This window comes from Lagopus muta, chromosome 27, assembly GCF_023343835.1.
Source record: "Lagopus muta isolate bLagMut1 chromosome 27, bLagMut1 primary, whole genome shotgun sequence".
NCBI lineage: Eukaryota > Metazoa > Chordata > Aves > Galliformes > Phasianidae > Lagopus > Lagopus muta.
In genome coordinates, this window is record NC_064459.1 from 4,301,919 (window position 1) to 4,328,914 (window position 26,996).

The following is a 26,996-nucleotide window of genomic DNA, read 5'->3' on the forward strand; positions in this document are numbered from 1 at the left end:
TCCTCTGCAATTTATTGTGCTCCACGTAATTAGTGACTGTTTTCTACTGGGAAAACAGAAAGCTAAGGGAGGGGGGGGAGCCCCTGAGATGATGTTTAAGCAATAAGTTCCCAATGTTTTATTGAGAATCCAGCATTTCCGTTAAGTAATTTCCCCAAGCAACTGGGATTTAGTCAGTGTTCTTAGTTATAATTAAATGATAAATCTTGGCATGGACAGTATCCAATATAGAGTAAGTCAGTTCTGCTGAAGCAAAGTAGCACAGAAGATCCATTTCCCTGGGAAAACAATCCAGGCTGAGGAGGCTGTGCTCTCCTGTCAGAAGCCAGACAGCAGGCAGACATCACTGCTTAGTAACACAGGAGCTGTTTGACAAGGAGTTTCAGCCATTTTCTGTATATATGCAATTTTCTATGAAATATATTTACGAAAGAGCTTAATATTTCATCATCAGCGTGAATTATTCTTACAGAGCTCTTTATTGCTGTTGCTACTTGCAAGGAGAAACCATGGTAAGAGGAGGTCGATTACTGAAGACGTATTACAGTGTGATTATTGCATTACAGATTTTCCTGATACTTCATATCAGTCAGTCAGCCTTTATAGAATATTTTAACAGAAATGTGAATTACTAAGAAGCCTGTATGCATTTTAGCCTTTTTCAACTGTGTTTTGCACATCTCAAAATCGCATAAATAGTCTAAAGAGGGAACACTTTAAAAGAAAGCTCAGAAGAGAAGGCAGGATAACAGTCTGTTTAGTGCTCAAAACAAAAGAGAAAAGGAATAGATAAAGACAAGAACGTATTGCTATGGAATACTATCTTGTATTGTCTTATGTAGATTTTTTTCTATCATCATGCAGCTTCCAGGGTTGAAAATAGATACCAAGCAGTAGCATAAGAACATATGGACCTTATTAACAATGTAATAATATTTACTGATACTGTTCCATAAACTTACACACAGCACTTGACAATGGAGGTTGGCCGATCTCATGCTGCTTTATGGACTGGGAAGCTGTGGCACGCAGAGACATACATGGATTAGTAGCAAAACCTGGACTAGAATCTAGATTTGTAGATTGGGTCACAACAATCCCACCCCTCAGTAAGTAAATGTATCCCAATGGCAATGAAAACCACCAAATCCTGCCCAAGGGCTGAAGGAAGCCATGCCAAGATGTTTGCCATTGGATGGAGTCCCTCCGAGTAAAGTAGAGGACAGTTAATAAGAGAGAGTGGGTGCTACAGAATATTGTATGGCATAGGTAATCACTCATTTTGGTAAGAGTTTAGGACTTTGTGGCTTTTGCTGCTTTGCACTAACACTGATTTGTGTTGCTTTTCTGGAGGTTGGCCCTTTACATTTGGGCAAAGAAAACTCCAGACAAATGCAGCCTTCAAGATGCCATTTTTGACCTGGCCAGCATCTACAGAAACCTCGTTACTTTAGTCGGTAAATAGCTGTTGTTCCTTTTCTAGATCTAAATCCTAAAGCCTTTTACTATTGCCAATAATTTATTCAAAGGCATTGTTAACTCAGTGTAAAGAATATAGGAGCTCCAACAACTGTCAAGCTGAAAATTACACTGAACAGTTATTAATGAAATGCCTTTAACTCAGTATAAGAAGGTGATGAAATGAAAGATATCATTATATATATTAAGTCTTTTGTCTTCATTCAGTGTCTTTTCCTTGCCTGCAATAAGAGGCTATGTCCTTGATCACAGCTGACAGATTCTGCAGTAATAAAATAATTAACATAACCTTAATTTATTTCTCATTAAATTGAATTTAATCCTGGTTTCCTTAACGCACTACAAAACCTAAGTTGATTTTAGCGGATCCAGTATTTACTTTTTTCACTTTCGTACTTGAGAAATGAAATTTGAGACATTGCTTTCGCTACTTATTGTATTGAATTTATGTGAACGTACAAGTTTGAACAACACTGTCACTACGAACCTGTAAGGAGGATGTTTGCTGTCTGAAAATGTTCCATTTGATTCATAATGTTCTTCTGTGACTCTGAAAGCTCACATTACTTACTGAAAGATAACAGCTTTGTGATTAAGCTCAGCATATTTGGCCCAGGCAGGCACTGCAGCTCAGTACCAGGTGTTCTGCTCTGCACACCAATAGGTTCAGCTGAAACTGAAGCATCTTACCAGTGCTGGTTTAAGCTTTGACTCTACGTTAGTCTAAGTGAAAGCTGATCTTGAAGAATGATCTCTGACTCTGCTGGACAAACTCTTGACTAGAATGTCCTTATTATGGCCAAAGACTCTTCAATCATTAGTGAAAGTATGCTAGTTCATCAAACATTCAAGGCAATCAGGAGGCTAAGTCACACAGAACAAACACCAGTAGCTAATGTGTATGCAATATAATACAGCAGAGGAAGTATCTCTTGTGGGCAGAGAGTGGCAGGACTAGTAATTTCGTGAATTGTATCATTAATAAAATATATTTTATTCTATTTGATGCTGACTTTGGAAGGCTCCTGTATGATTATTACGTTTTTACGTATGAGAATTTTTTATTTCTAAAGGCTTTACCGGAGGCTAAATTGTGATCTAATACAAAATTCAAAGAGGTTCTGCTGAAATGCCATTAAAATTTTAACTTTATGTTCTTTCAGGGGTTTAAAAGTTATAGAGGCAAAGCTGTACAAGCCAAAAGGAATTCAACTATAAGATTTCTGTGTTCTGTAATAGGTAGAATGTCCAACCTGACACAGATCCTTTGTTGGGTTATGTATTCAGAATATTTGGGTTTTCTCCTAGTAAATGGTTGTGTTCACATGGGGCTTTTCAGCACTTGATCTTTTCAGATGTTTTTCACTATAAAGTTTCAAGTCCTTCTGTGCTGTTAAATTGAAATTAGGCAGATATTTCTAGATCAGTGACATGATGAGCTGACTCCTCAGAGCTTGCCTGCGCTCTTACCTGTGATGTGCTCCCATCTGAAAGAAGCCAGAAGCCAAGAATTGGCCTTGATTGCTTTTATCCAGGACCCATTGCTGTATTGCTCACAGCTTCCAGTATTTGTACTTTGATTTCTGACTGGTTGTGTGACTGGGAGTGTGTTGGCCTGATTCCTGTCCAGCTGATACCCAACTACCAACCCAATTCAGTGGGAAGTTTGTCTTGGTGGTGGACCTATAGCAGAGCTGGTGCATCTTCTGACCATATTCCCAGCATCTGACAGAGCTAATAAGTAACAAGTGGAACCTTGCTGAAAACCTCAAAAGAAGATTAGATATATAGGCTTATGGCATGTTAACTCCTATGATGGCTGTAATTTATAATCCAAAGTTATAACCCTGAGAAAAATATCTTTTTTCAGGCTGTTAAGCATTGATGCTCATACAGTATTTTTAATATGCTACAGACAGTCGTGGTAATTAAAATGCCTGCTGATGTCAGAAGCATCTCCAGTAGCATTTTTCCCTTATACTATCCAGGAAAAAAGTCCCAAGCTATCATGCCTCTCTGAACTTACTCTACACTGCTTTTAATTCTTATGATAGCCACTGAAAAATTTATGAGTAAGTTTGTCTGCTATCAAAAGCTGCCTCATGGAACTTTATTATATTGGCACTCCATCACAACAGAGAAATATGGATCATCTCATTTAGTTTCTGAGAATGTGTCTGCAGGACAGGCACAGTTGATGACTCCAAATAGGCATCTCTCTAAAGAAGCATAGGCTGCATTTATCTCTGCTGTGGTCCTGGAGCAAGTAGCAGTGCTGCTTTGTTTGAACTGCAGTGGCATGGAACAGAAAGAAGGCAAATTAATATTGGGAGAAAGAGAAGGAAACAAAAGGGATTAGGACATGTGTGGGAAGCTGGTTTTGCTTCTTCAGTTTTCTGCTTCTCATTATCAGTTTGTGTAGCATCACATTTGCACTAGATGGAAAATTAAAATCTTTCTTGCACAAAATGCTCTGGTGCAAAAGGCAATATTAGATGAGCAAAACATCGAGCACTGATGCATCAAGGTTTAAGATTTTTACTACATATATGTTACACCATGCACTTCATATCTAATGTAGGCACTGAAAACTAAAATTCCTGATAGCTGAATCTTCAGTCTAAACATGCTGGCTATTTCCAGTCATGCAACTGTTTCACTTTGTCTTATCAGCTCAAGCTAAATGAATTATTGAATTCTGAAGGTTCAGTTAGGAGGGAACTGTGATTTTCGGGCCTTGGCAATAGTTGGGTTTTGGCAGTTTGTCTCTTTCTTGAACATCAAAATATATACTTTGATGGTAAGTGAAGAGTTGGTGTGCATTCTTACTCTCATGATTAACACCTTATGATTGGGCTTCATTAAAATGGGGTGTTGAGTAATTAAGGACTCACTGCGCTAATGAGTATTTAAAGGGAAATCCCAAGATTCAGTTTGCAGCAGACTGTGTTAGTTTTAAAGATTCCCTGTTAAAAATGGCTATCAACTTATACTTCTTTTTTTCCTTAGAGATCCATTAGAAAAATACAGCTTGTGAGAATATTAGTAAAAATAATTTGCTTGCCTTCCACGCAGAACTCGAGTAATAGAAGAACTTCCAGGTGCCTTGGACCATTTGTGCTGGAGTGAACCCTGGGGTTTGGGTATTTGCATTTGCACCTAAAAAGATAAACTGTCTGTATTGATCCTTACAGCGAGTGCAGCGATATTTATCCAGGAAAAATAAGAATTGTAGTGAACTCAAAATGTGATCTGACTTAATCTCAAGTTTAATGCTGAAATAACTGAGATCCTGCTCACCCAATCCCCTGAACCTTTGACTGTCAGTTGGAGAGAAAATTGTTAATAATTCTACCTGAAACACAAAGCTTTGGAAGTTGAATTGATGAACGTTGGCAGAGTCTCTCCTGACTTGCATTAACCTGACATCGATGGCAGTTTTGCATTGTCTGAATTTGTTGGTGTTCTTGTTTCTTCTTTCTGCTCTGCCACGAGAACTGAGTGCTTAGTTCCACAAGAATCAGTGGAGCCTCCTCTGATTTGCACTGACATAAGTACCGTGCTCACCACATGGCTGTGTTTAACCCCACTTAGTTTTTGTGCCCTCCTAACTTGCAAGAATAACTACATTTTGTGAAGGGCTTACTGTTTCATTTAAGAGTCTTAAATGAAACACATGGTGCTTGCTGGGAGTGTGAATGAGCAGGGCACGCTATCTCCAATGCTGTGAGAGTGCCAGAACGCCAGGCTATTTTGGGATGAGGTACCAGACAGAATTAATGTGGTCTCTCACAGAAATCAATGCAGGGTTTTGGTATTACTTATTCTAGGGATGAGGATGAGGGTTTCTGTTTTGTCTTTAAAACTGTCACACCCTTTGCAGCTATCCGTATCAAGAGCTGCCTTAGCAGCCACAAGATGGATTTTGTGAGAACTGGATGTCATCTCCATCACAAAACAACCAACTGAGCCTGAGCGAGCTGGTGAATTTCCCTCCAGAGAGAGTCACATTCAAATTAGTGGATAAAACTGAGACTTTTTCAGAACATCTGTTCCTGCTTTCAGACTCTTGATGGTGGTGGTAATAATATCAAGTGCAACTACCCAGTTTTTTTCTCACCCATGTTTTCTAAATCTTGGCTATTGATACTGTTTAGCAATGTTAATGGGTCTCGCTGCTTTTCTTCTCCCCTTGATAGGCTTTCCTCTTCAGACATAATTAGACTTTGTTTACGCAAATATTTCATAAGCGTTTGTGTCAGTAAGCTCAAGACATTGTGTTGTGTTCAGCTTCTAATATTCATTAAAATCTTAAATCATACAGAAAGGAAAAAGACAATTAAAAGACAACCCATATCCGTGTCCGAGTAAACAAAACGTCTGATAAGAACACTGGGACTCCAATGACTGATTTATGGGATTTCTCCTGAGTCACTGCCAAAGTAGACAATAAAAGAATAGCAGTTCACCATTCTGTGCTTTCAGAAATCCAGGGAGTCACTTGGAGTATTGGAATTTTCTGCAGTTCTATCTATAACTGTTATAAAACCTCTTAACATGTTTTAATAGTCACTATTCCGATGTTTATTTGTGACGTCATAGCCTATTATTAACATTATAATCTTTATACCCATGTGAGTGTGTTCTACTGTCCACACATTAATGATGGGGCACCAATGACTCGATTGACTGCATATATAAACCCACATTCTGTGGTTCACAAATACAATTCTGCATTTTCCCTGTATCTCATCACTTCACTTCCCCATTCTATTTCCAGTTCTAAACAAGAAGTGCATTTGATGGCATCTCATTCATACTCTGTGGTCATGAGAAAAATTGACCTTTCATTCCTACTCCTTGTCTTCTGTACTGCAGCCTTTTTAATCGTGATGGTGTCATACCTCTCACACGAGAAGTTCTTACCTTCCTGAATAGCTTCCTCAGACACCATTTGATGAAATATATTTTAAAGAATACAAAAGTTACCATTTAGAAGGTAATTTTGATGCTAAATTGCAAAAACTGCAAGAATATAGGAGATTTTCCCTCTCATTCTGCACTTTTTAAGTTGAAACGTAACGATGACTAATACGAGATAAGCAGAGGATGGGCAATAATGCAACATGACAGTGCTGTCCATCTTCCATGTGAGCATTGCTTTTTCTACCTGGTGTTCTTCTGCAAAGACCACAAAAGGTGGTGAAGTGTTAAGGAGGTTTCTGAAGCATACAGCTAGATGGCAACTAACCTCTAAGTGACAATATTGAAAACAATTTGTTTTTCACCAGGAGGGTACGCATAAAAGTGTTCTAAAAATGCCCTGCTGCCATATCCACAAGCTCAACAATGGCAGCACTGACAGCCCTGCTGAGGAAGGCCTCCAGCATTTCTAATTCTGGTGGTTTGTTGCTGAACAAAACTGATGGAGTGATAGAGACAAAGGAGTGAGCAGGTTATCTGGGTGAGGGATCTGAGTGCTGGAGCAGCCGGGGTCTGTGTTTATTTTCAACAGAAAACTAAACAGAGTAGTAAACTCAACTAAAAAGAGTGTTTGTAAATAAGTCTGCTGCAGTGATTTTTGTACCCAAATGCAGCACACTCGGTGCCTCAGACTCACAGACAGAGCCTGGATTCAGCAGCAGAGAGTATTCTTTCTTTTTCCTTTCCAAAAACACTTGCTGTGATTCAGGTAGAAAATAAGCATCCTTGGATGCAGTGACAGTGGTCATGTGTTCCTGTCCAGAAATGATGGGGCCTCTCTCCCACTACTTATTTATTACTGTCCTTAAGAGAGGATGCTACAAGGTTATGAAGCCTTTTCTAAAAGAAAGCTGCCTGTTCCAAAGCCTTTGGTTTGTGGGACATTTGTTTTGCTCTTCTTAGTAGAAAGTCTTTTAAAAAGTTCCAAACAAACAAACAAACCCCTCAATTCTTTATTTTCTTACACTTTTCTGTTTATCAGAGGGATTTTTTCACACTGTGTACTGTAGAACTGTATTCAGGTCTGTGCCTTTCTTTTCAATATGACAATGGGCTTTCACAGTCCTTGGCACAAACAACTCTCAGGGCAATAGCAGGTTTTCCTCAGTTTGTAGTCATTGCAGTAGCTCCCCAGTAAGCTTAAAAATATCTGGTTTACAAAAACAAATAGGCTGTTGTATCACAGTCCAAAGCCCAGTCCAAAGCAGTGCTTCCTCTGCTCCCATGTGCAGAATGGTTGGCCATTAGGTGCTGCCAAAAAAGTAGCTGAGGCAGTCCTTCTAAATCTGAGGACTGCTCACTGCAATGGGAAGAATTTATTAGCCATTTAACAGCTGTGTGTAGTACACTCAAAGGATGAATAAACAGTAATGAATTGGAGCAGCTCATGCTTTATTTATTTATTTTTGGTAGTGGAATTGGTAAGTAGCTTTGAATTATCTGGGCTGCCTCTGGTCCTCGCAGTAGGTAATTATGTGTTAAGTTCGCTATGATTTGTACAGTTCTCTGTCCATCTGCATTTCACCTGGGGAAATCCACGGTGCGAGCTGAGAGCAGCTTTGCTGGCTTTGGTGGAGGGGAAGAGACAAAGTCATGTTATTCCCAGAGTCAAGCTGACAGATTGTCGTTGTTTCCGAGCTTCTTGTTTTACTGCCATCTTGTGCTGGTGACACAGTGTTCCACGTTAGGAAATGTCAGCTCCGTGGATGAGCCATCCAATGAGAATATCAGCTCTGTCAACAGGATGAGCTGTTGGCTGTAAGGAGCAACTGCCTGCATGCAGATCCCTCTCCTGGAGTTTGTTGGTTGAAGGGTTAGATGGAAGAAAAACCATCCTGCCTTTTCTTCTCTGTTAACTCTTTATTTCCGTCTTTTACAACTACAATTCTCCATAGATCTTATTACTGATATACATGTTAATTTCTATCTTATTTAGCTTTCTAAGCCAGGTGCACACATGCCAACTGCAACAGCAAAAGCAGATGGTCGAAGTTGCTGAGGTCCCTTGGTATTTTTTGAGAGAGGGGATATTGTTCTGAGCAGTCCTGCTAATTATACTGCATGCAGTCACATTTTCTTCTGTCTGTGTTTTCCCCTTCTTTTGTTTGAGTAATTTATATATATATATATATTTTAATTCTACATTGAAGGTGATTTGTTGTGTTTTTAGAGCAGAGTTCAAGCAGAATTCCTTCTGTAGCAGTTGAAGTTTAACATGCAGAAGTGTTTGAAGCTTGGGTTGGTATTAAGGTCTTTGAAAAAAAGTAAGTGACAAAAGCTAATTGAAATGCAACAGTGTTTCTCAATTGGAAATTCAGTTCCAATAATTCCATGAGATAGAATTTAACGTTATTTAGGGGCACCCAAAAATAAAATTGGAGAATGTACTTTCTTTGACTTTTTAAATGTTTTTCTACTACTGAAATTTAGGAATGAGGACCAAAGAAACACTTTAAGGAGTTACTGGAAGCAAGACTCTGCCTGCTGCCAAAGAGACCCAGGTGCTCCATACATCTCTGAACTCAGCTGACTGATCTTGCAAAGTGTATTTCACATATTTCAGGATGGGATTTGGGAATGAACAAAGCCCACAAAGTACTGATGTTGCCAGTTAGTCTGAAGGCTTTTTCTGTCTTCCTTACCTGCTCATTAAGAATGAAATGCTTATCTCTTAATGACAGGAGCCGGGATACTCAAATGGATGAAGTAGAATTGCATATACAGAGTTTGAAGCCCAAGGTAGTAGGAAAAATATATGTGTAGAAGGGTAGCATTCATTACTAAAAGACAGATATTGGAAACATGCACTGTTTAGATCACATAGAAGCAAAGGTTAAAGTGGTCAAATAGCATCATATATCAGTGAATGGAGAGATACAAGCTAAGAGTCTGTGAACAAAAAATCTATTTAGATCAAAATCAATTTTAGGAAGGATGGCAAATGATTTAACAAAAATAAATCTGCAAAGCTTCTACAGCCCCTCACCAGGAGATTTTAGTAATTACCACATCCCTGCAACCAGAATCACATCACTCTAATAGCTCTTTGCATCCCATTTAAAGTACAGGGAACAAATTCTATTAACTACAGTGTACAAATACTCCTGGATGAAATTCAAAAGCCATTTTTTCCATTTCATCACTGAATTTCCAGGAGGGAAACACTAATGTCTGTGCATCTAGCACACATTACAATTCCTTTGGAATACTTCTTGCAATCCAGATTCTATCTGTTCAAAAAGGACTCTTGCTGCCTCAGCTCCAAGGACAGGCAGGGCCAGCTGCAAGACAGCAGCGATGCTTTCACAGTTTGTTAATTTGAAGCTGTTTCTCATTTCCTCAGATATCCAAAAACGTCAGGAGAGCATCGTGCCCTTAGCAGGAAGCCCAGCAGAGAGCCATTAGGCAAAGGAGCTAGGAAGCAAAGTTCTTCACTCATACAGACAACGTCAAAGCCAAGCTCTGGAGTTAGGATGCAACCTAGTTAAATGAAGACCACAGGACTCCTTTCTGTGAGACTTTCTAGATCTAGACCTCTTTCTAGAGGTGCAAAGTGCCTGTGACAAAATGCTTTGCACATCCTCCCTTCCCTCCAGCGATAGGTGCAGCTGCTACAGCACAGAGCAGTGGGAAGACCACTGGGCAGGCCTGCAGCATCAGGCTTTACTGCAGCCTGAAAACACATCAAACAGAACCGGGACCCTTTTAAATTGTATCTGCATTTGTTATCCTATCATAATGCATATGGATGAAGGAGATAAAACTATTTTTTTAAAAGACAAGTTCATTAAGTTCTGAGGAATTTACGTAATGCACCTGCTACTGTTCTTTAGTGTATTTTGAATATTCATTTTATCAGTTGCCAAATCCTTCCAATGACTTTTCTTTCATGTTTTTTGGAGATAAAGCAATACATTTTAGAGATGCTAGTGATGTGCATCGAGTCAAGCATCTGACCAGAAAAATGTATTCTGTCTTACATCTTCAGTTTAAGCCTTCTTTGGGGTCTGAAGTCCCTCATTTTTGTCTTGGTTTTGTATGGTCCCTTTATTGCTAATTGAACTGCTATTACTACTGTGTCTAGTTCCCAAAAATTTGGTAGGAAGGGCTGCATTCCCAGGATAGGGGAATCCTTTCCTTTCTGTTAGGATAGGCAGACAAGATTTGCAGTAACTCCACGAGCACAGGGAACTACTGTTTTCTAGCCGAGCTGTGCTAAGGGCCCACAGGTACTTTCTACTCACTGCAGTAGTTAAGTAAAGCCAGCTGTCTGCATTCAGCCACCTGGCAGTGTTAAAATAACACATTCTCATAGCAGGAAAGAGCATGGACATGGGAGTTAACACAGCTCATCTGATGAACAGTGACTAATGAAGCCAGAGCAGTTTGTGATCATCTGTGCAGACCCCCTAAGTAACCATTCCCAAAGTAGTTTAAGTTCTTTGTTTGAGGTCCCTAGCAGAGAAGGATAGTTAAGTAATAACTGCACAGCGTGGTAGGACTATTCTTGCCTCTTGTGTACTAACAGAGGCTAACTAAATATAAGATAATCAGACTATAATTTGATTTTCTCTGATTCAGAGCCTGTCTGTTGGTAATACAGGAGTCAGAGAAGCTAGGTAGCTCTTTGGGATAAGACAGGTGACCTAACTTGTTCTCTTGCATTAGCTCAGTACTTGCTTGGAAGAGCAGAAACATGTCATGTGCAGTGGAACTATCTGAAAACTTGAAAGCTTGCTTTCGATGCCTGTAGAACCAAGAAACCTGGCAGGCTTCAAAGCTGTAACAAAGCTTCCTGCCCAGTGTAGGACTGCTGAGTGTTTGTTCTGGCTGCACAAGGGTGGGATCCACCTCGAGGGGACTGATGCTGTTTGGCTTATTCAAAAGAGGGAAAGAATGAAGTCAAGGTAAAGAAACCACCGTGTGCCAATTCTCTATTCTTGCTTTTGTTTCACAAAAGATCATTAAAACTTAGAGGTATATTGTAACCCCTTCTTCCTTGTGTCCTAAAATCATAACGGCTGTGTTTAGAAAAGCAAATCTAGACACTTCACCTTGTAATGAGGTTTTTGAAAAATATATTTAAGAAACTATCATCTCGCAGGAGTTAATTCATATTAAAGTTCGTATCTCTTCTGGTAATAAATTGTAGAAAATGAAGAAAAGTTTCCACAGCACAACAGGACTGAGCAACTCCTCTTTTTCTCTGCTCCCACTTTCAGCACAGAGCTGCAACTGCATGCTGCAGGTCTGACCTCAGAGAGATAAGGGATTTCACTGGAGCAGGATTTTCATTCTATCCTCCCACTGTGATCTAACAGAGTTTGTTTAATAACATTCCTTTTGTTCTGGCAGATAATCATGGGCTGGCCCAGATAGCATCGCAAATTTGCTTCTTTCTGATAATAGGATCTTATCAGGGTTTCAGCAGCATATAGCATTTTACAGGATATGGCTTTAATTAAAATGACAATATGGAACGGCGGAGGTTAGATTTCCTAGTCTGGCATCTCTGTAACATCAGGCTGGAAAAGGACAAGGTAATAAATGTCTTTCATCTGGTACCAGAGAAAAGGTAGAGAACTATTTTGATGACATATTAATCATCTGCTGGCTGGAGTAACTGCACTTGGGAGTTCCAAGGTAAGCTGTCTGTGAAGACGTACAATACCTATGGACACTGCTGGGAGGTCCCCAAACAGGCTAAAACTGAAATAGCAGGGGCTGTGCCTTGCTTTTTGGTCATTAGTCTTGGAAATCCCTGTGTGCAAACCTCAGATTTTGCAGCGTGGAATACAAGATGATCAGAGTTCATGACAACAATACAGTGTTTTCTGTTTGAGAGAGGATTTGGGTCAGGCCCGGGCAAGCTATCACAAGAGAGCTGAGTGTTGTAAGCAGAAGTCTTCAGATAAAGGCTGGTTTAGAAAATACAAACATTCCCCTCCTACAGTTCAACAGCTTTGCAATTCAGAGTTCATGAAAGACCGAGGCTGCCTGACCCCGAGAAACAACTTTTGCTGTGGGGAAGCATCTCCTGTCCACTGTACAGCGCGTGTTATCCAAGGAAGTTTATAACTTGAAGCTAGTTCTTCAGTATCTTGCATCAGATTAATGCTGGCGCTGAGTGCCTACGTAGATGAGAAGCTTTTGGCAGCTCTCTGAACACACTCTTCTATGCCCCATGCAGAGTCAAAGCTCCAACTTCAAAGTTCATGTATCAGAATTCACAGATCAATAGTAGCCCCCAGCCAGCCAGGTTCCTTATCTCTGTGCTGCTCCCTGGTAGAGCAATCAGGGAAGGGATAGTGAGTCCTGCCTTATCTGTATTAAAGGCAGGCTATCAAAAAAAATCTGCTGTTTGCAGAGCCTTGCTTTCTCTTCCATCTGCCATCTTAGGAACTCTCTGCAGTCCCTGTTCCTACTCACCAATTCAGTTTCATACTGACAATAGCCTGTTCTCCCTCAGTCTCTCCATCAGAGATCACCAGGAGATCACGTTGTGATGGTGGCTGTAGGACATATCGAGGTACTGATAATGGCAATGGCTGGTGAAAGAGGAGGATGTTTTTTTCCTATGAGAATTTCCTCTAAGAACAGGTCGAATTATCCCGACCCAGCTTTCTAAGGGGCAGCAGAGGAGACTGTGTACTTCTGCAGGACTTGAAGTTAAGGCTCATTTGCAAAGTTGCACATCACTTACTTTTACTGGAAGTTCTCTCCCTTTGAAGGTGCAACTGTGACACAGCAACACATCAAAGCGGGCATCTACCTTGAAGCAAGTTAACATACTAAGAGTTTTCAAGTGCTAAGCATCTTCTAAATTGGAATTTCATTCTCTTAACACCCTAACACAATCAAGGAGAGCTACACAATGTCCTAAATAACAAGGGATGACAGTGGATGAAAAGAAAAAAAGAGATCAGCTGACTTAAGGGAAAATAATTGCTCTTACTCAGCAAGGCTGAAGTTAGAATTCCTGAATTGTTGAATTCCCTGATAAAAACCTTCTGAAAGAGAGAAATGTTCTTATTAATTTTTGTACTTTCCTTTGCTTTATGCCTTCTGTGTATTTTGTAGCTTTTAAAAGCTGAACAGAAGTGTTTTATAACCCGTCACCGGTGGCTTTGAAACCGGGGAAAAAGGAAATCATCCGTTGTAATTCTTTTCCCGACTCTATGATTTTTTTCCCTTGCTGGGTGCCATGTTCTGAATGCCTGATGCAATGGTTGGCTTTGAGGATATGGTCATACACAACTTGCTTTTTTGATTTGTACGTCGCCGTCGCTTGCAGTGCACTTCTCAGTTACAGGACACTGAAAGAAATGGGTTTATGCCTCACTCTGCAAAACTCCTGGACTCCCTAGGATGTCTGTGTTTAAGTGCTGTGAACTGAAGCCCCACAGACTCCCTGTTACTGTGGGAACTTTCTAGGAAAGTCACAGCTTGCTTCTAAAATATAGTGCCTAGCTATATAATCAGTGAATATGCAGATGTTATAACTAAGAAGCATACAGGAAAGTCAGGCTAAGTAATATTAGTGCAACGGGAAGATAATAAATGGAAAATACTTAAACGATGTTGCAGGCTCACAATATTCTCCATGAGGAGAAATCTCCAGGAAGAAATCCTTCCTTAATGGCTGTCAGCACTTAAATGGGTCCAGGAGAGGTGAAACCAGGCTCCATCCCTTCCTGTAGCACAGGTGAATTGCCTTCACCTATGCTGCCATGGTTGACTCATTGCTTGCCTCAGGTGGTCAATCAGAGGTTCAGACTGTGATTCAGCAGTTCCCATACACTGGCTTAAAAGTATGACATCCTTTTATTGCAGTTCATTACAACTACCCTTTAAATAATTGCTAATTACTACCCTTTAACCTTCAGTTCTCTCTTGAAACAGCAATTGATTTTATTTTATCTTAAGCATTGAGGAAAGGCAAAATCTGTATTTCAGAGCCGTGTAGGTTTGTATCATGTGAGGCGTGCTTTTAATAACATCATAATTATTGTTGTGGGCTCTGTCCTATTCTGCCTCACTTTCTCATAAACTTTCTTTATAGTGTGATCAAGGAATTGTGGACTTCAGCTGTTTGTGTGGCAGAAAGAGAACTCCAAGCACCAGCCTGGAAGGAAAAGCTCCATGTTAAGTGCTGTACCAAGTAATACTGAGCCTGAGTTTTATGCAATGCCTAACTCCTGTGCTAAGGGAAATCACATCCAAATAGAATGTAGGATCAGTGTGAAGTACTTCAAATACATTGTAAGCAAAATATTTCCTCCTATGCTATCTGCCAGCAGTTGACAATTTCCATGCATTAACACAGTTGCAACTGAATCCTTAAGGTGTCTTGAAGATCAGAGAAAACTGTTTTGAATAAGATTTCATGTAAAACATGCCAACATATGCAGGTCTTGATAAATAAAGCAAAACAATCAAACAAAAATACAACGAACAAATAATAATCCTGCACTTCCACTTCTCCATTTTCAGAGGTCACTCTTCCCCCTGTAGCCAGAGAAAATCCTTCTTTAGCTTGTATGGAAGGCCATTCGACTGAGCTACCGACTTCGTGGTCTCTTGTGTGATTACTCATGACAGAGTTCATTGTATTTTGTTTGAGAACATAATTAAGTCCTTAGTGCATGACAGCCGGGTGGCTGTCACTGTTACGGTGCTTGCTGCTTCCCTCTGCTGCACGCAACTGGAATTGCTGCAGAGAGACAGCAGTGGCGTGGGATGGAGGTGCGGGTGAACCTGAGTGCAGTGATGGGATCTGGAGGCTCATTAGCCCGGGGTTTAATTGGACTGACTGCGGCTGCTCCCATCAGCACTGTATTTGGAACTGCCTTGCCTGTGTCTCAGCTCTTCTTTATGGTCATTTGGCATGTATTTTGATTCCACTTCAACACAAATCGCCCCCCCCCCAGGAGGGTTCTGATTTACACGAGCTGCTCCTGGTGTGGGTGATGCAGTGTTCTGGTCAGCAGTGTTCTGTTGTAGCTCTCTGAGCAGACCTTTGGATCTGCAGGCTGCAGGGATGGGCTCAGCTGGGCTGGCTGTCACTTGGGTACACATTTGTACACATACTGAGTACGAGGACTGCTCTTATCACACCAGGGGTCCCATTTGTGCTTCAGTCTGCCAGGTGATGCTGTGGTAATACAAACGTAAGGAACCTTTTGGAGGTGGTGAAAAAACAGCTGGTGCTTGGTGCTGTTTGCAGGAGAGGTTACTTAATTCTGTGCAGTCAACTCCTTTTATCAATTTTCACTGTAATGTGTGTGTCAAATCTTGGTAAAGCATTTATAGGGTTTGTTTTTGACAGGTGAAATAGGTTAATTCATCTGAGAAAGAAGCTATGTTTTTCTTGATAGGAAAGGGATTATTGAAATGCTGAACAGGATCTTTTCTCCATTCCTTTCTATAGGCTGGGTTTCTGATGCTGCAGACTGTAACACTAAACCTTGTGCTGGTTATTATCAAATGCAACTGTAGGTTAGTGGTTTCCTCTTGTCCACACCTGCTGAAAATAAAAATAAAATGCTCATTCCATACAACAGCCTCTAAACACCCCTGCTGACAGGGGATATGCAGTGGAATTCACCTCAACTTTAACCCAAATAACCCAAACATAGTGAAGTGAACCCAAGACAAATTGGGCTGAAGCCACGTGACAGGTTTGTCAGCTTGAGCATCTTCTTCCTAACAGTATTGAGAGCATCGTGCATGAGAGGCAAGGAATGTTGGGTTGGGTTCAAAATGTGAACACTGGAAGAGTGGGCCATTAAACCAGTCATTTTCTTTTTTCTATACATGTACAGAGTTTGGGGTTTGTTTGTTTGTTTGTTTTTATGCTGTGCATTTAAAATTTAAAAAAAAAAATAAATGAAGGAAGTTATGAGTATATGAGAACTGAAGCTGAAACATACAAACTGGTGATTGAGCAGTTGTGTCTACTAGTAGAGGCACGCTCTCATTCAAAATGGGTAAAGCTAATATCTGAACAGCTTTTCTTGCTGGAATCTCCTCACAGTGCAGGAATTGGTTGCATTGTTTGTTTAGCTCTCATCTCTCCCTGCAGCTTGCTCAGCTGTAGCCAGTTCCTTTAAGTCTCTTGTCTTTTGCAACAACTGCCTCATCACTGCCACGGAGCGCTTGTTCATCTCTTGGTGGAGCTACACAGATCCTTTGATGTGCTCTTTAAATTACAGTTGTCTGAGATTACTTAGTTCTTTTTTTTTTTTAATCAGCAACTCTGAGATTCTTGAGCTTCTCTTCAAAATATTCGAGTGATTGTAGATGTGAGTGGATGGCTGTTATCTGCCATCCTTCCTATGTTGCATTCACACAAGCTGCTCTTCCATCTTTACGGATGTAACTGAGTTGGAATAAGGCAAAATCTTCCAGGCAAGCCCTGTGTGTCACAGCAGATCCTGGTTAGCACCACAGCAGGACATGTCACAGGGCATCACTTCTCTGCTCCAGCGACCTCCACCTGGGAATGATTTATCAGCGTTCATGCTTCTCTGCTGCAGTCACCAGAGCAGAGCACAAGAGGCTGCTCTGCCTTTATGCAGCCTGAGAAGCATCACCAGCATCACACACATCGCTGCAGGAACACGTACAGCCATCTCCTCATGGTGGGATTATCAGGGAGTGGTAAGAGGTCAGCAAACTTGTGTCAGGAGAACTGTAGGAGCTGCCAATAACTCAGCCCTTTGCTGCTTAATCACACGAAGTGGGGAGAAGAGCTTACCTCGGTGTTTGGTGTTTGATTGATGAATGTCAACTGGCATTTCTCAGAAAATGATTTAACTTGCACCAAAGTGCTCCTATTGTTCCTCCGCCTTGTTGCTGAAATGATGTTTTAATGGTTGAGGAAAGGAACTGCTCAACTGCTGTTGTCTTTCATTCACACCTGAGATCATCGAGCAGTTGAGTTTCACAATGTGGGTAATTATGAGTAATTCAGAGCAATAGTTACTGGATGGTCACCCTCTGCTTTTCTGCCGGAGATTAAGATGAAAATAATAATGCAAAGAGTTCTCTTCCCCTTTTCCTCTTGTTACTGAAGAGTTATTATTATGTGACCATTTCAAAGGCATAATTAGGTAACTTAATAACATGACACCTGCGTATTTCCAGTCCTGTCAAAATTGTACCTAATTAGGGCAAAAATAATCTCTCATGACTCACTGTGAGGCTTTGGTGCATCAGTTAGCAAAAAGGAGAGAAAGAAACAGTGTATGTATGATTAGTCCAATGCATTCAGCAAATCAAAGCAGGGTGAAGTGTCCCTAATCAAGGCAAACATGTTTGCAATGCAAATGCCTGGTGCCTGCTTCAGCATCCTTCCCAGCGTGCAGGAAGCATGAGCCAGCCTTCGGGCTAAAGCTTGGACCACCTCATTAACCCCAGTACAGAGCATTAGCCTCCCATCTTGCTAGTTAGCAGGTGTTCTTTCTTTCTCAGGCTCCTTACAAAACAATTTCTCAGCTTTTCTGGTTTTATCCTTTCTTGCTACTCTCCAATTATAGAGATCATATAGAATCATAGAATGACCTGGGTTGAAAAGGAGCACAATGTTCATCCAAGTTCCAACCCCCTGCTGTGTGCAGGGTCACCAACCACCAGACCAGGCTGCCCAGAGCCACATCCAGCCTTGTTTAAATACCTCCAGGGATGGGGCATCCAAAACCTCCTTGGGCAACCTGTTCCAGTGCCTCACCACCCTCTGGGTGAAAAACTTCCTCCTAATATCCAACCCAAACCTCCCCTGTCTCAGTTTAAAACCATTCCCCCTTGTCCTACCACTATCCACCCCTGTAAACAGCCGTTCCCCCTCCTGTTTATATGCTCCCTTCAAATACTGGAAGGCCACAATGAGGTCTCCCCGGAGCCTTATAAAGTTCCTGTTTGGGTCTCCATCATCTTAGGACCTGTGATTGTTTCCATCCATATCTCATTACAGAGCAGCTATCATGCGCAGTCGTTGAGCATCCATCAGCATTCCTAATTGCCCCAGGAAGCAACCTGTGAATTTAGCTGTGTAAGTTTGGATGAAAAAAGTGGCAATAACTTCCCACTTGATGAGAAGGTTGCAGACTGGCTCAGTAACAGAGTTTTGAGAGCTACAGGCCCTCTGACTGAGGCTGAAATAGCTCACACCATTCACAATCTTTGTTCCTGTGAAGGCAGAGCAGAACCAGACTCGTGCAACGACTCCCATCCTTGTCCCTCTAACTGTATAACTGTACTCCTGCCCTTAGACAGCAGCACCCCATTTTCCCCAAGCTCTGAGCTGCTCTGTGCTCTGGACAGCAGCATTACAATGTTCTAAAGAAGCTGATATATGAAGTCCCTTGGTGATTGTATGCCTACCCTTTTCCCTTTTTGCTTAACCACAAATTACAAATAGCTGAGCGACTGAATTGCTTGTCTACTGCCCTGCTGCTTTTGAATGTCTTTCTTTGCTCTCCAAGCACGCATTCTAATCCAAGCACATCTCACCTTTGCATCATCTGTTTCTTGTCGTGCCCCTCCCGGCCCAAGTCAAAGTTCACAGAGGAAGATCTGAGCCAGGATGCTAAATCTGGAATAGATATTTAGTGAGTGACTGTAAGGGATGGGAAGTACAGGTGATGGACACTTTCTATTTGCAGTCTGAGCTCTTCCTACAGAGGTTGGAGCAGGCTGAGGAGCTGTCTGCCTGTAACCCAGCAGCAATCACAGCAGAAAGGCCTGGATGTGTGACAAGGGAATGTAGGAAGGATTTGATTTATTAATTTTGGTAGAGGAATCTAAAAGGGCACAGAAATAACAGTAATTAATGCTGAAGTAGAAATTCTTTAGCCCAACTGAGGGAAATGCTGCAGGTAAGTCTTCAAATGCAACTGATTTCTCCAAATTATGAAGCAAGGAGTGAATTAGGTATTAAGATGATGACATTTTCCAAGTATCTATTTCTTACAATCTTAAAATCAATTCTTGAAGTTTAAATGTTCATCCCCACCCCCCAGCATGTTAATCCAGAGTGTTAATATTCTCATATTCTGATGCAAAGATGACCACTTCAGCACTGCACTTCTTTATCAGACAAACTGTGGTGTTTTTCAATGTTTATTTATTAATTTTTGCATGCATAAGTACAGGAAAATGCAAATTGTATTACATCTTAGATTAATCAATTGGAAAATATAGATTTTAACTCATCAGAAATAATGGCTTCTGCCAACGCAAATGGTATTTCCACTGTAAGGAAGTGGGATGGAATTGTTTAAAGAAGCATTGTGGGCTTTTCAAGATGTATTTTTCCCCATCAGTGAGAATGCTGAGATTTATTCTTTGGAATAAAAGGATTTTTATTATTGTGGAAGCAACATGCCAAAATGTCAGAGTAGTATTGGAGCAGAAATTTTGAGACATGGCTTGAAGCAGTGATGGAGCACCTGGTGGGAAGGCAGGGCCAACCCATGGGAGCTCAGCTGCATGCAGTGCAATGCACTGATTGACCTGAAGGGCTGGAGCCAGGATCCACCCCTTCCCAACCCTTTTAAGGGCTGGCATTGGAGATGTGACTATCTCCCTGAAGATTCCTGTGTACTTGAGGCTTTGTGAAGGTAAGCAGCTTCTTTCCTTTATTTCTGTGCCCCTGGTTGTTGCGTCTCAGCAAATCCTTGCTTGCTGCTGCCTGGAGCTTTGCTGCTCTGCTGCTGTTGTTGCTGTGTTTTCCATTGTGTTACAGCATTACAAGTGTTAATGTTTTAAGTTACTATAAACACAGAACTGGAAAAAAATAAGCACGCTGTAAAGAGTCAGACTGCATTATGAAGCAGAGTAAGTGTGCTGCTCTGATGTCTTGATGAAAGATAAAGTAGAAATTGATATATGTACCTGCCACTTTCTTTGGGCTCACACTTCAGAGCACTCTATTGAGCAATGAGTTGGGGTTACATCACAGAGCACAATCATACAGAGATCCTGAGATTCTCTCAGAAAGCTTTGGAGGAGTAGATATGGGCTTCCAGGCAGGGGATCAGAATGGTGTATTCAGGTGTGTGTGTATACCCAGTAAATTATTCAGCCACTAGATGTCCTAATGTGTGGAGCTGCAAATCCAGCATGAGCACTGATGTACAGAAATTACAAACCTGGGACTCAGTGCTGATTATCTGCATATTTTTAGCCCATGGATTTGCAGATCCTAGAAAACTGCTGAAGAGGCTCTAAAACACAACCAAAAATGAGGCTCCAAAACACAACTCAACAGCAGGTTTGCATGCAGGCTGTGACTGGCTGATTAATTGCCATCATGCACACAGGTTGTACTTTTATACTGGCTTAGCAAATGCTGTACCTCCTCAGTCTGTTAAGGATTGTTTCTAAGTACCACGTGGCTGCATCCAGTACTGCATCTTGCTGCTAAATGTTGTTGTTTTTCCAGATCATATTATTTTGAGAGATTTGACAAACCCAAAGAAATATGGGTCTACTGTTAAAGGAAATGCAGTGTTAAAATCCTGACCTTATGCAGATGAGTGAGAGATGTAACACGGGGAAAAAAAAAAATAATTTAGCTGATTTTTTTTTTAATTATTATTAATTCCTATATTATAAGCAGTGGAAATGCCATGCCTTCATCTCGCAGCTGCTCTCTCTGCCTGTGAGAACCCCAAGCCATTTACCTGCAAGATGCGTGCAGTGAAATTCCATGTTGCTGAGGGATGTTCTGTGCTCAGGAAGAGCTTTTGAGCCAGCCCTTGTCGTAGAGATGAAGAAATGGCTGGGCAGAAGGAGCACCCAGCTGTTGTTTTTATTGCTGGCTTAACTGTGTATTATTCAAACAGGGTTGGGTTGGGGGTCTGTGTTCTGTGACTATCAGGTGGTCCAAAGCTCCTCACTCACACATCCATGCACTGGAATGAGAAGGTTCTGTGGAGTGGCAGATAGATTTAATCACAGACTTGAGGCCAAAGGATCAAGATGGATTTCAGCTGCTTTTCTGCACATTCATGTCTCATGGAGTGCTGCACTCAGCTGTTACCTCCTGCTGGTTCACCTGCCCTGGTACTGTCTGAGAGAAGCAGTGGGTGCTGAGGCAAAGCATGGTGTTATTTTGGGGCTTTTATCTTAACCAATTTTCAGTTCCAGTTTCATTTAGAGAATTGTTGCGAGTGAGAGAAGGGGAAGAATAAATAACCAAAATATGCAAAGAGTAAATAGGGCTTTTATTGGCTTCTGTGTGCTTACAGCAGAGCCCATTCAGAGTTCTTAGTGTAATTTCATTAGTGATTTGTTGTTACAGTTCTTGCCTGCTCATGAATTATTTACCTGCTGTACAGGTGTGAGTATTTGCATTAGAGCCAACTGGTGCATGTGTAATGTTCTCTGTGAAGTACATCAGTGGGGTGGGTGCATTTATTCTCCTTTTATCATTCCATCCATTATGCATGCAGTTGTACACTTATACCTGAGGTGGCATTTGAATATGGAATGTTTTTTAGTTGCAAGAGCTGCAAAATGAGGCCAATTCCTTTCTACCTACTCCTGAGAACATTCCAGCAGTGACCCCCAGCCTATTATCTGACCCCAGGTGATGTGAATTCTGATCTAACTCAGATCACCTGTGGGCTCCTCCAAGACTGGACATGAAATAAGAAACAAAACGTCATCACCTGCTGCAGATTTGTGCTGTGCTTGGGCAGAGAGAGGGATGGGAGCACCTTGGAAAACTCAGCTGGAACACTTTGCTGAGCTGCTGGTGTGGAGGAGGTAATTCTTAATATTTTCCTTCAGACTGCAGTTGTGTGGTTTATTAAAAATTACTGGGGTGTTGACACATACCAGGGAGAAAAGCTACTTTTGCAGTTGTTTAAGTTCATGTGGTTGAAGGCTAGAAATCCATAGACTCTTCAACTATCTTCATGGCACAGTATGAGGTGCAACCTGAATTGCAGAGATGTGGGGAAAACCACACTGAGTGCACAGGTGGCAGAAATGATGGCTGTAGATTCCATCTGTCCTTCTGGTTGGTGCTTTTGTGCTGTGTGTGGATGTGGTTGGAGCCATTCAGGAGGGTTCCTTTGGTTTGCTTTGTTCCTTCTTGCCTTTAGTTTTTCTTTGAACTTCGAGGCTTCTGCTGACAGACTTTCAGTTTCTTGAAAATGTAGAAAGCCAGATGTGAAATAAGGAGTGTGTTAGAAAACAAGTATTGCTGCCAAGCTTAACCATTGAAATGCAAGGGATGAACAAACTTCTTCCTTCCAGCATTCTCAGCTTCTCTCCATTAGCATTTCTCCCTCTTGCCCCAGTAATGCCATGAATCCCCTCTGACTGAATTCCAGATGCACTTTCCTTCTTGCTCACTCCCTGTTATCGAAAGGCAGATCCTCCCTTCCCCTTTAACTTCCCTCTGGTTAAACCTCAGTGTGAATTGCAACTATATTTCTAACAGAGGTGGCTCATTGGGCTGCCAGAGCAGATTTAGAGCTTTGTTTCTGTAAGGTGCTGTACTTCCAGTGTGCATCAGTGCTTAAAGAACACATGGTTTCATCTGCAGCTCAATTTCACCAGCTCAGAGGTTGCTGCATTCTCCCCACTGAGGTCTTTATTTTTTTTGTAGAACACTTTGCATCTTTGCATGTCAAGTGCTCTGATTGAAGTTACCAGCTGCTGCCCTTCTCTGCTTATGCTCTCTCCTTTCCCATCCTAATAGTTCTATCAACTGAGAACTCAGTATTTTAATCCAAAGTGCCAAACATTGACTCAGTGGCATGGGCAGAAACGGTCTGTGAGCTGAACTCAGAGCACGTGGCTGTATGGAATGGATGTCCTTGGAAGTAAGGCTGTGGTTGTTGACATGCAAAGGCTTAAAGAAGCACAGGAGATGCTGTAATGTGCAAAACCATTCCTGTGTGCCTTCCTGATTGTGTTCCTTTGTGGCTTTCTGTTTGTTGTTATTCTTTCAGAGCCCATTGGCCATGGAGATGACCTTAGGCTGTTGAAGAAAATGTATTTTTCATGTGCTTGCTCTCAGCCTTCGCCACTCTGCTCTTGACTGTGGTCAGGCAAACGCATGACAGAAAAGAAATAAGAGAGCTTCCGATGTGATGTTCTCAGATATTGATTTATTTTTTTTCCCCCTCTTAAAATTCTGTTTACAAATTCCTGTTGCTTTAATTATGTGTTTCTGGCTGAAAGCAGTACAAAGCTTGCCTGCAGGACCAATTGATAAGCCTTCATTCTAAGTCCATGTAACTAATCCTACTGTATTTCTCCAAAACTCACCGGTCAGGGATTTCTGAGCACTTTGATAGGAGCAGCCAAGCACCCTTAGCATGTGATGCAGGTGGAGTAGGGTGAGGTTAATGGATGAACTCAAGGAATACAGCCCCTCTGCTGATTCCTGTGCTCCTGTTGCCTAGTGCAAATAGGGCTTATCTCCAAAGGAATGGCAAATGGAGAACAAATACATTATCTTAGATTTTATGTCTTTGCTCACTAGAGCGCGTTGTGATGCATTGACCTGGAGCATGCCACGCTTGGCTTCCGCGAAGAGGGTTCAGAGTCACGGTGGTACGAACCCAATCCCTTTACCCTACAGTTGTGTAGGAGCCTCACGGTGAGCACTTTGTTAGCAACGCTGTGCTCTGAGCGCCTTGCTTTTTGCCACTGCCGTTCCCTGCGGCTGCACCGAGTCCTGAAACGCGTGGGGTGCAGCTCCCTGAACCCCAAAGCTTTGCTCCTCCACTGCCTGCAGCTGCTTTGCACCTCTTAACTGCCTAAGTAAGGCAGAGCGGCTGTACCTGAGCACACCTGGGCTTGTTGGCCCTTCTGTGCACTGAAATAGGTGGTTTGCAGCGAGCCGGGGGGAAGGGAGCGTGCAACAGTGCCCCTCACGGCAAGGAGAAGCACGCTTGGGCCAGGCGCTGTTAGTAAAGATGGCACAAGCGCTGTTTGCTTCGGGCTGAGGCGCTGCTCCCCGAGCACCTGTTAAGGGCGGTGCTTTGCTAAGGAGAGCGTGGCTGGAGGGAGGGGGAGAGGCCGGCAGGATGCGCTCTACTCCCACCCCCTCCGCTCTCTGCTCGGCCCCGAACACCGGAGCTCTTCGGGGGGGGGGCGCTCTGCGCGTTGCCCAACGCACCTGGCCCCGCCCCACGTGCGGCTAATTAGCGGCGGGGGAGGGGCGGCTCATTAGGGATGCGGGCGCGCACGGCGCCTCGGAGGCAGTCGGCGGGAGGAGCGGCGGCAGCGCGGGGCTACGGGCACAGCTCCGGCTCAGTGCGTGCGGGGGGGTGGGGGGTAGGCGAGAGAAGGGGAGGAAAACAGGAGGGGGGGGGAAAAAAAAAGACAACGCGGGAAGCGACTTCTCTCTTCACCTGCGGCTCTGGCGGAGGTTTGCAGCCTCAGCTCCGGTCGAGGAAGGAGCGGAGTTGCGGGGCCGGCATGGGCGGAGGGGCTGAGAGGGGCGGCTGCGCCCCGCGCCTGGAGCTGCTGCTGTTCCTGGGGCTGTGCGGCCGCGCGGCAGCGCTGAGAGGTAAGCGGGATCCCCAAGCCATCCCTCCCCGGCAAGTTTGTAGACACAAACCCTCGGCCGGCCCCGAGCACCGGTTGCTCTGCTGGGCGAACCCCCGTCATTTAAAAAAACAAAAAAAAAAAAAAGCAAAAAAAATCTCTCCCCACTCCATAAACCCACGGGATCGCGGTGGGAGGCGAAGCGGATATGCCCCAACGTTGGGATAAGGGGAATAGAGCCCTGCAGGAGAGAAACGGGGGCCAGGGACCGAGGGCGGGACGCAGCTCGGCACTGCGGGCTCCGGGCTGCGGAGCATCCTCGGGAATGCGGCGTGTGCGGGGCTGCGGGCAGCGCTGGGATACCCGCAGCGGTCGCGGGGAGTGGCGGAGCCGTCCCGAAATGATGGGGCTGCGAGATCGTGGACTGTTCTGACAGCGAGAGAATCCAACACCTGGCAGACAGTGCGAGTGCCTGCGCTTGGGTGCGCGTACGCGCAGTGTAATTGGTGTACGTGCGATGTCGGGGTCCGTCTTCACCTCCAGCCTGGCACCTCGGTACGTTGAGCTTCGATAGGGCCGGGCACCGCGCATCGTTGGACCCGGCGCTGAGGGCAGCACAGAACGTTCCCTCCTGCTGTTGCGGTTTTACAGAGCAAACCTGCAGCAGGCTTTGTAGATCTGAGCACATCCCTCTTGTTGTCGCCTTTCTCGATCTCTCCCCGCGTTCCCGCTGGGGCTGTGCCTCCATCTGCTGCTGTGGGACACCATCCTCTGGTCGGGCATTGCCCGTGGGTCAGATGCGGGGCTGGGCCACAGGTGGCTGCTGGGCAAAAGCATCCCTTGTAGAACTGAACTGAACGATGAGAATGGGGGGAAGGCTGATATTACTTAGTATTTATTTCAAAAGGCATTTGTGACCATAAGGGACTGCATGTGTGTATTTAAATCAGTGTTTTGTATGCATCTGGAAGGACTCTGGGGTGGATCTCATATTGGGAAAGTGTGGTTGGGATCAGGCCCCGTGAGCCTCAGAAATATCACTGCAAACCGTGTGGGGTGTAGCGGGGCTGTTGCTGTTAAAGAGTTTTAGTTGTTCAACTAAAATTTCCCATCCAGGACGTTTCAGGCTGAAATAGGATGGTTTGGTTTGGGAGTTGTGGGTATTCTGTTGGCTGCGGTCTCTGAGCTGTGATGTGCTGTGTTTGGTTGTGGCTTTGGCTGAAGCAATGAACCCCAATCACCGACCTGCTGAGCTGTAAGGGATGCAGGTGAAGTTATCTTCAAGCCTCCTCTGAAACAAATGGTATTCCGAGATCCTGGTTTGAACTGAGTTTAAAGAGAAATGAAATGACTGTAGATAACCTTCACGCTGCATTTGTCTGTTGGAAGGAATGTCTGTGCATTGCTTTGGGCTTTTATTTTACAGCAAACAATGCATAGACACTGAGGTAATTTGAAAATGAGATGGAAGTAGCTAATATTTTTTTAATCTCATTGAGGTATTGAAACTAATTTTAGGTTGCATGTATCCAAATAAAGATGTTTCTAAAACGTTGAATGCTGGTTTTGCTCTGCATCTCGATATTAAAGCCTAAAGCTACATGTTTCATTGTGTTCCTACATCTGTGTGCGTTTTGTTGTAAATAAGCACCGTTTAGGGATTTTCCTTCTCTTGTTGCAACAGTACCAGTGCAGCCACTGCTTCTCACTTCTGGTTTTATTGCAGTAAATGCTCCGCTAAGCCTCCTCATGGAACAGGGCATGGCTGAGCAGCGAGCCATAGGAGCGGGTGTCTCAGTTTGGAATTGGGGGATTTTTTTTTCTTTTTTCTTTTTTTTCCTTAATATCACCCAAAATATGTGGTGTGGAGAGCTGTGAATTTAAGGCATTGCTCTGATCTGGGAACTCAGCAGACAAACCAGGTTCTGGGCAACAGAGCTCTTGGAGGAATAACGCTTTAGAGAGATAAAAGCAGTTGATGCAGTTCTGTTGATGCTGAGATGAATCCAATGGCAGGG

General features: G+C 42.9%; 1 protein-coding gene across 4 annotated transcripts in view; it reads left to right on the forward strand.

Moving 5' to 3' along the window:
- UNC5D (unc-5 netrin receptor D) overlaps window positions 1-26,996 on the forward strand; it is a 140,030-nt gene that overhangs the window by 23,768 nt on the left and 89,266 nt on the right. For 3 of the 4 annotated variants that reach the window (XM_048928094.1, XM_048928098.1, XM_048928095.1), the window contains exon 1: window positions 24,816-25,000. The exons of the other annotated variant lie outside the window; for it this stretch is intronic. In XM_048928094.1, coding sequence (XP_048784051.1) covers window positions 24,910-25,000 — 91 coding nt within the window. In that variant the 5' untranslated portion in view covers window positions 24,816-24,909. Of the gene's footprint in view, window positions 1-24,815; window positions 25,001-26,996 lie in introns of those variants that run through there. 4 annotated transcript variants of the gene reach the window in all.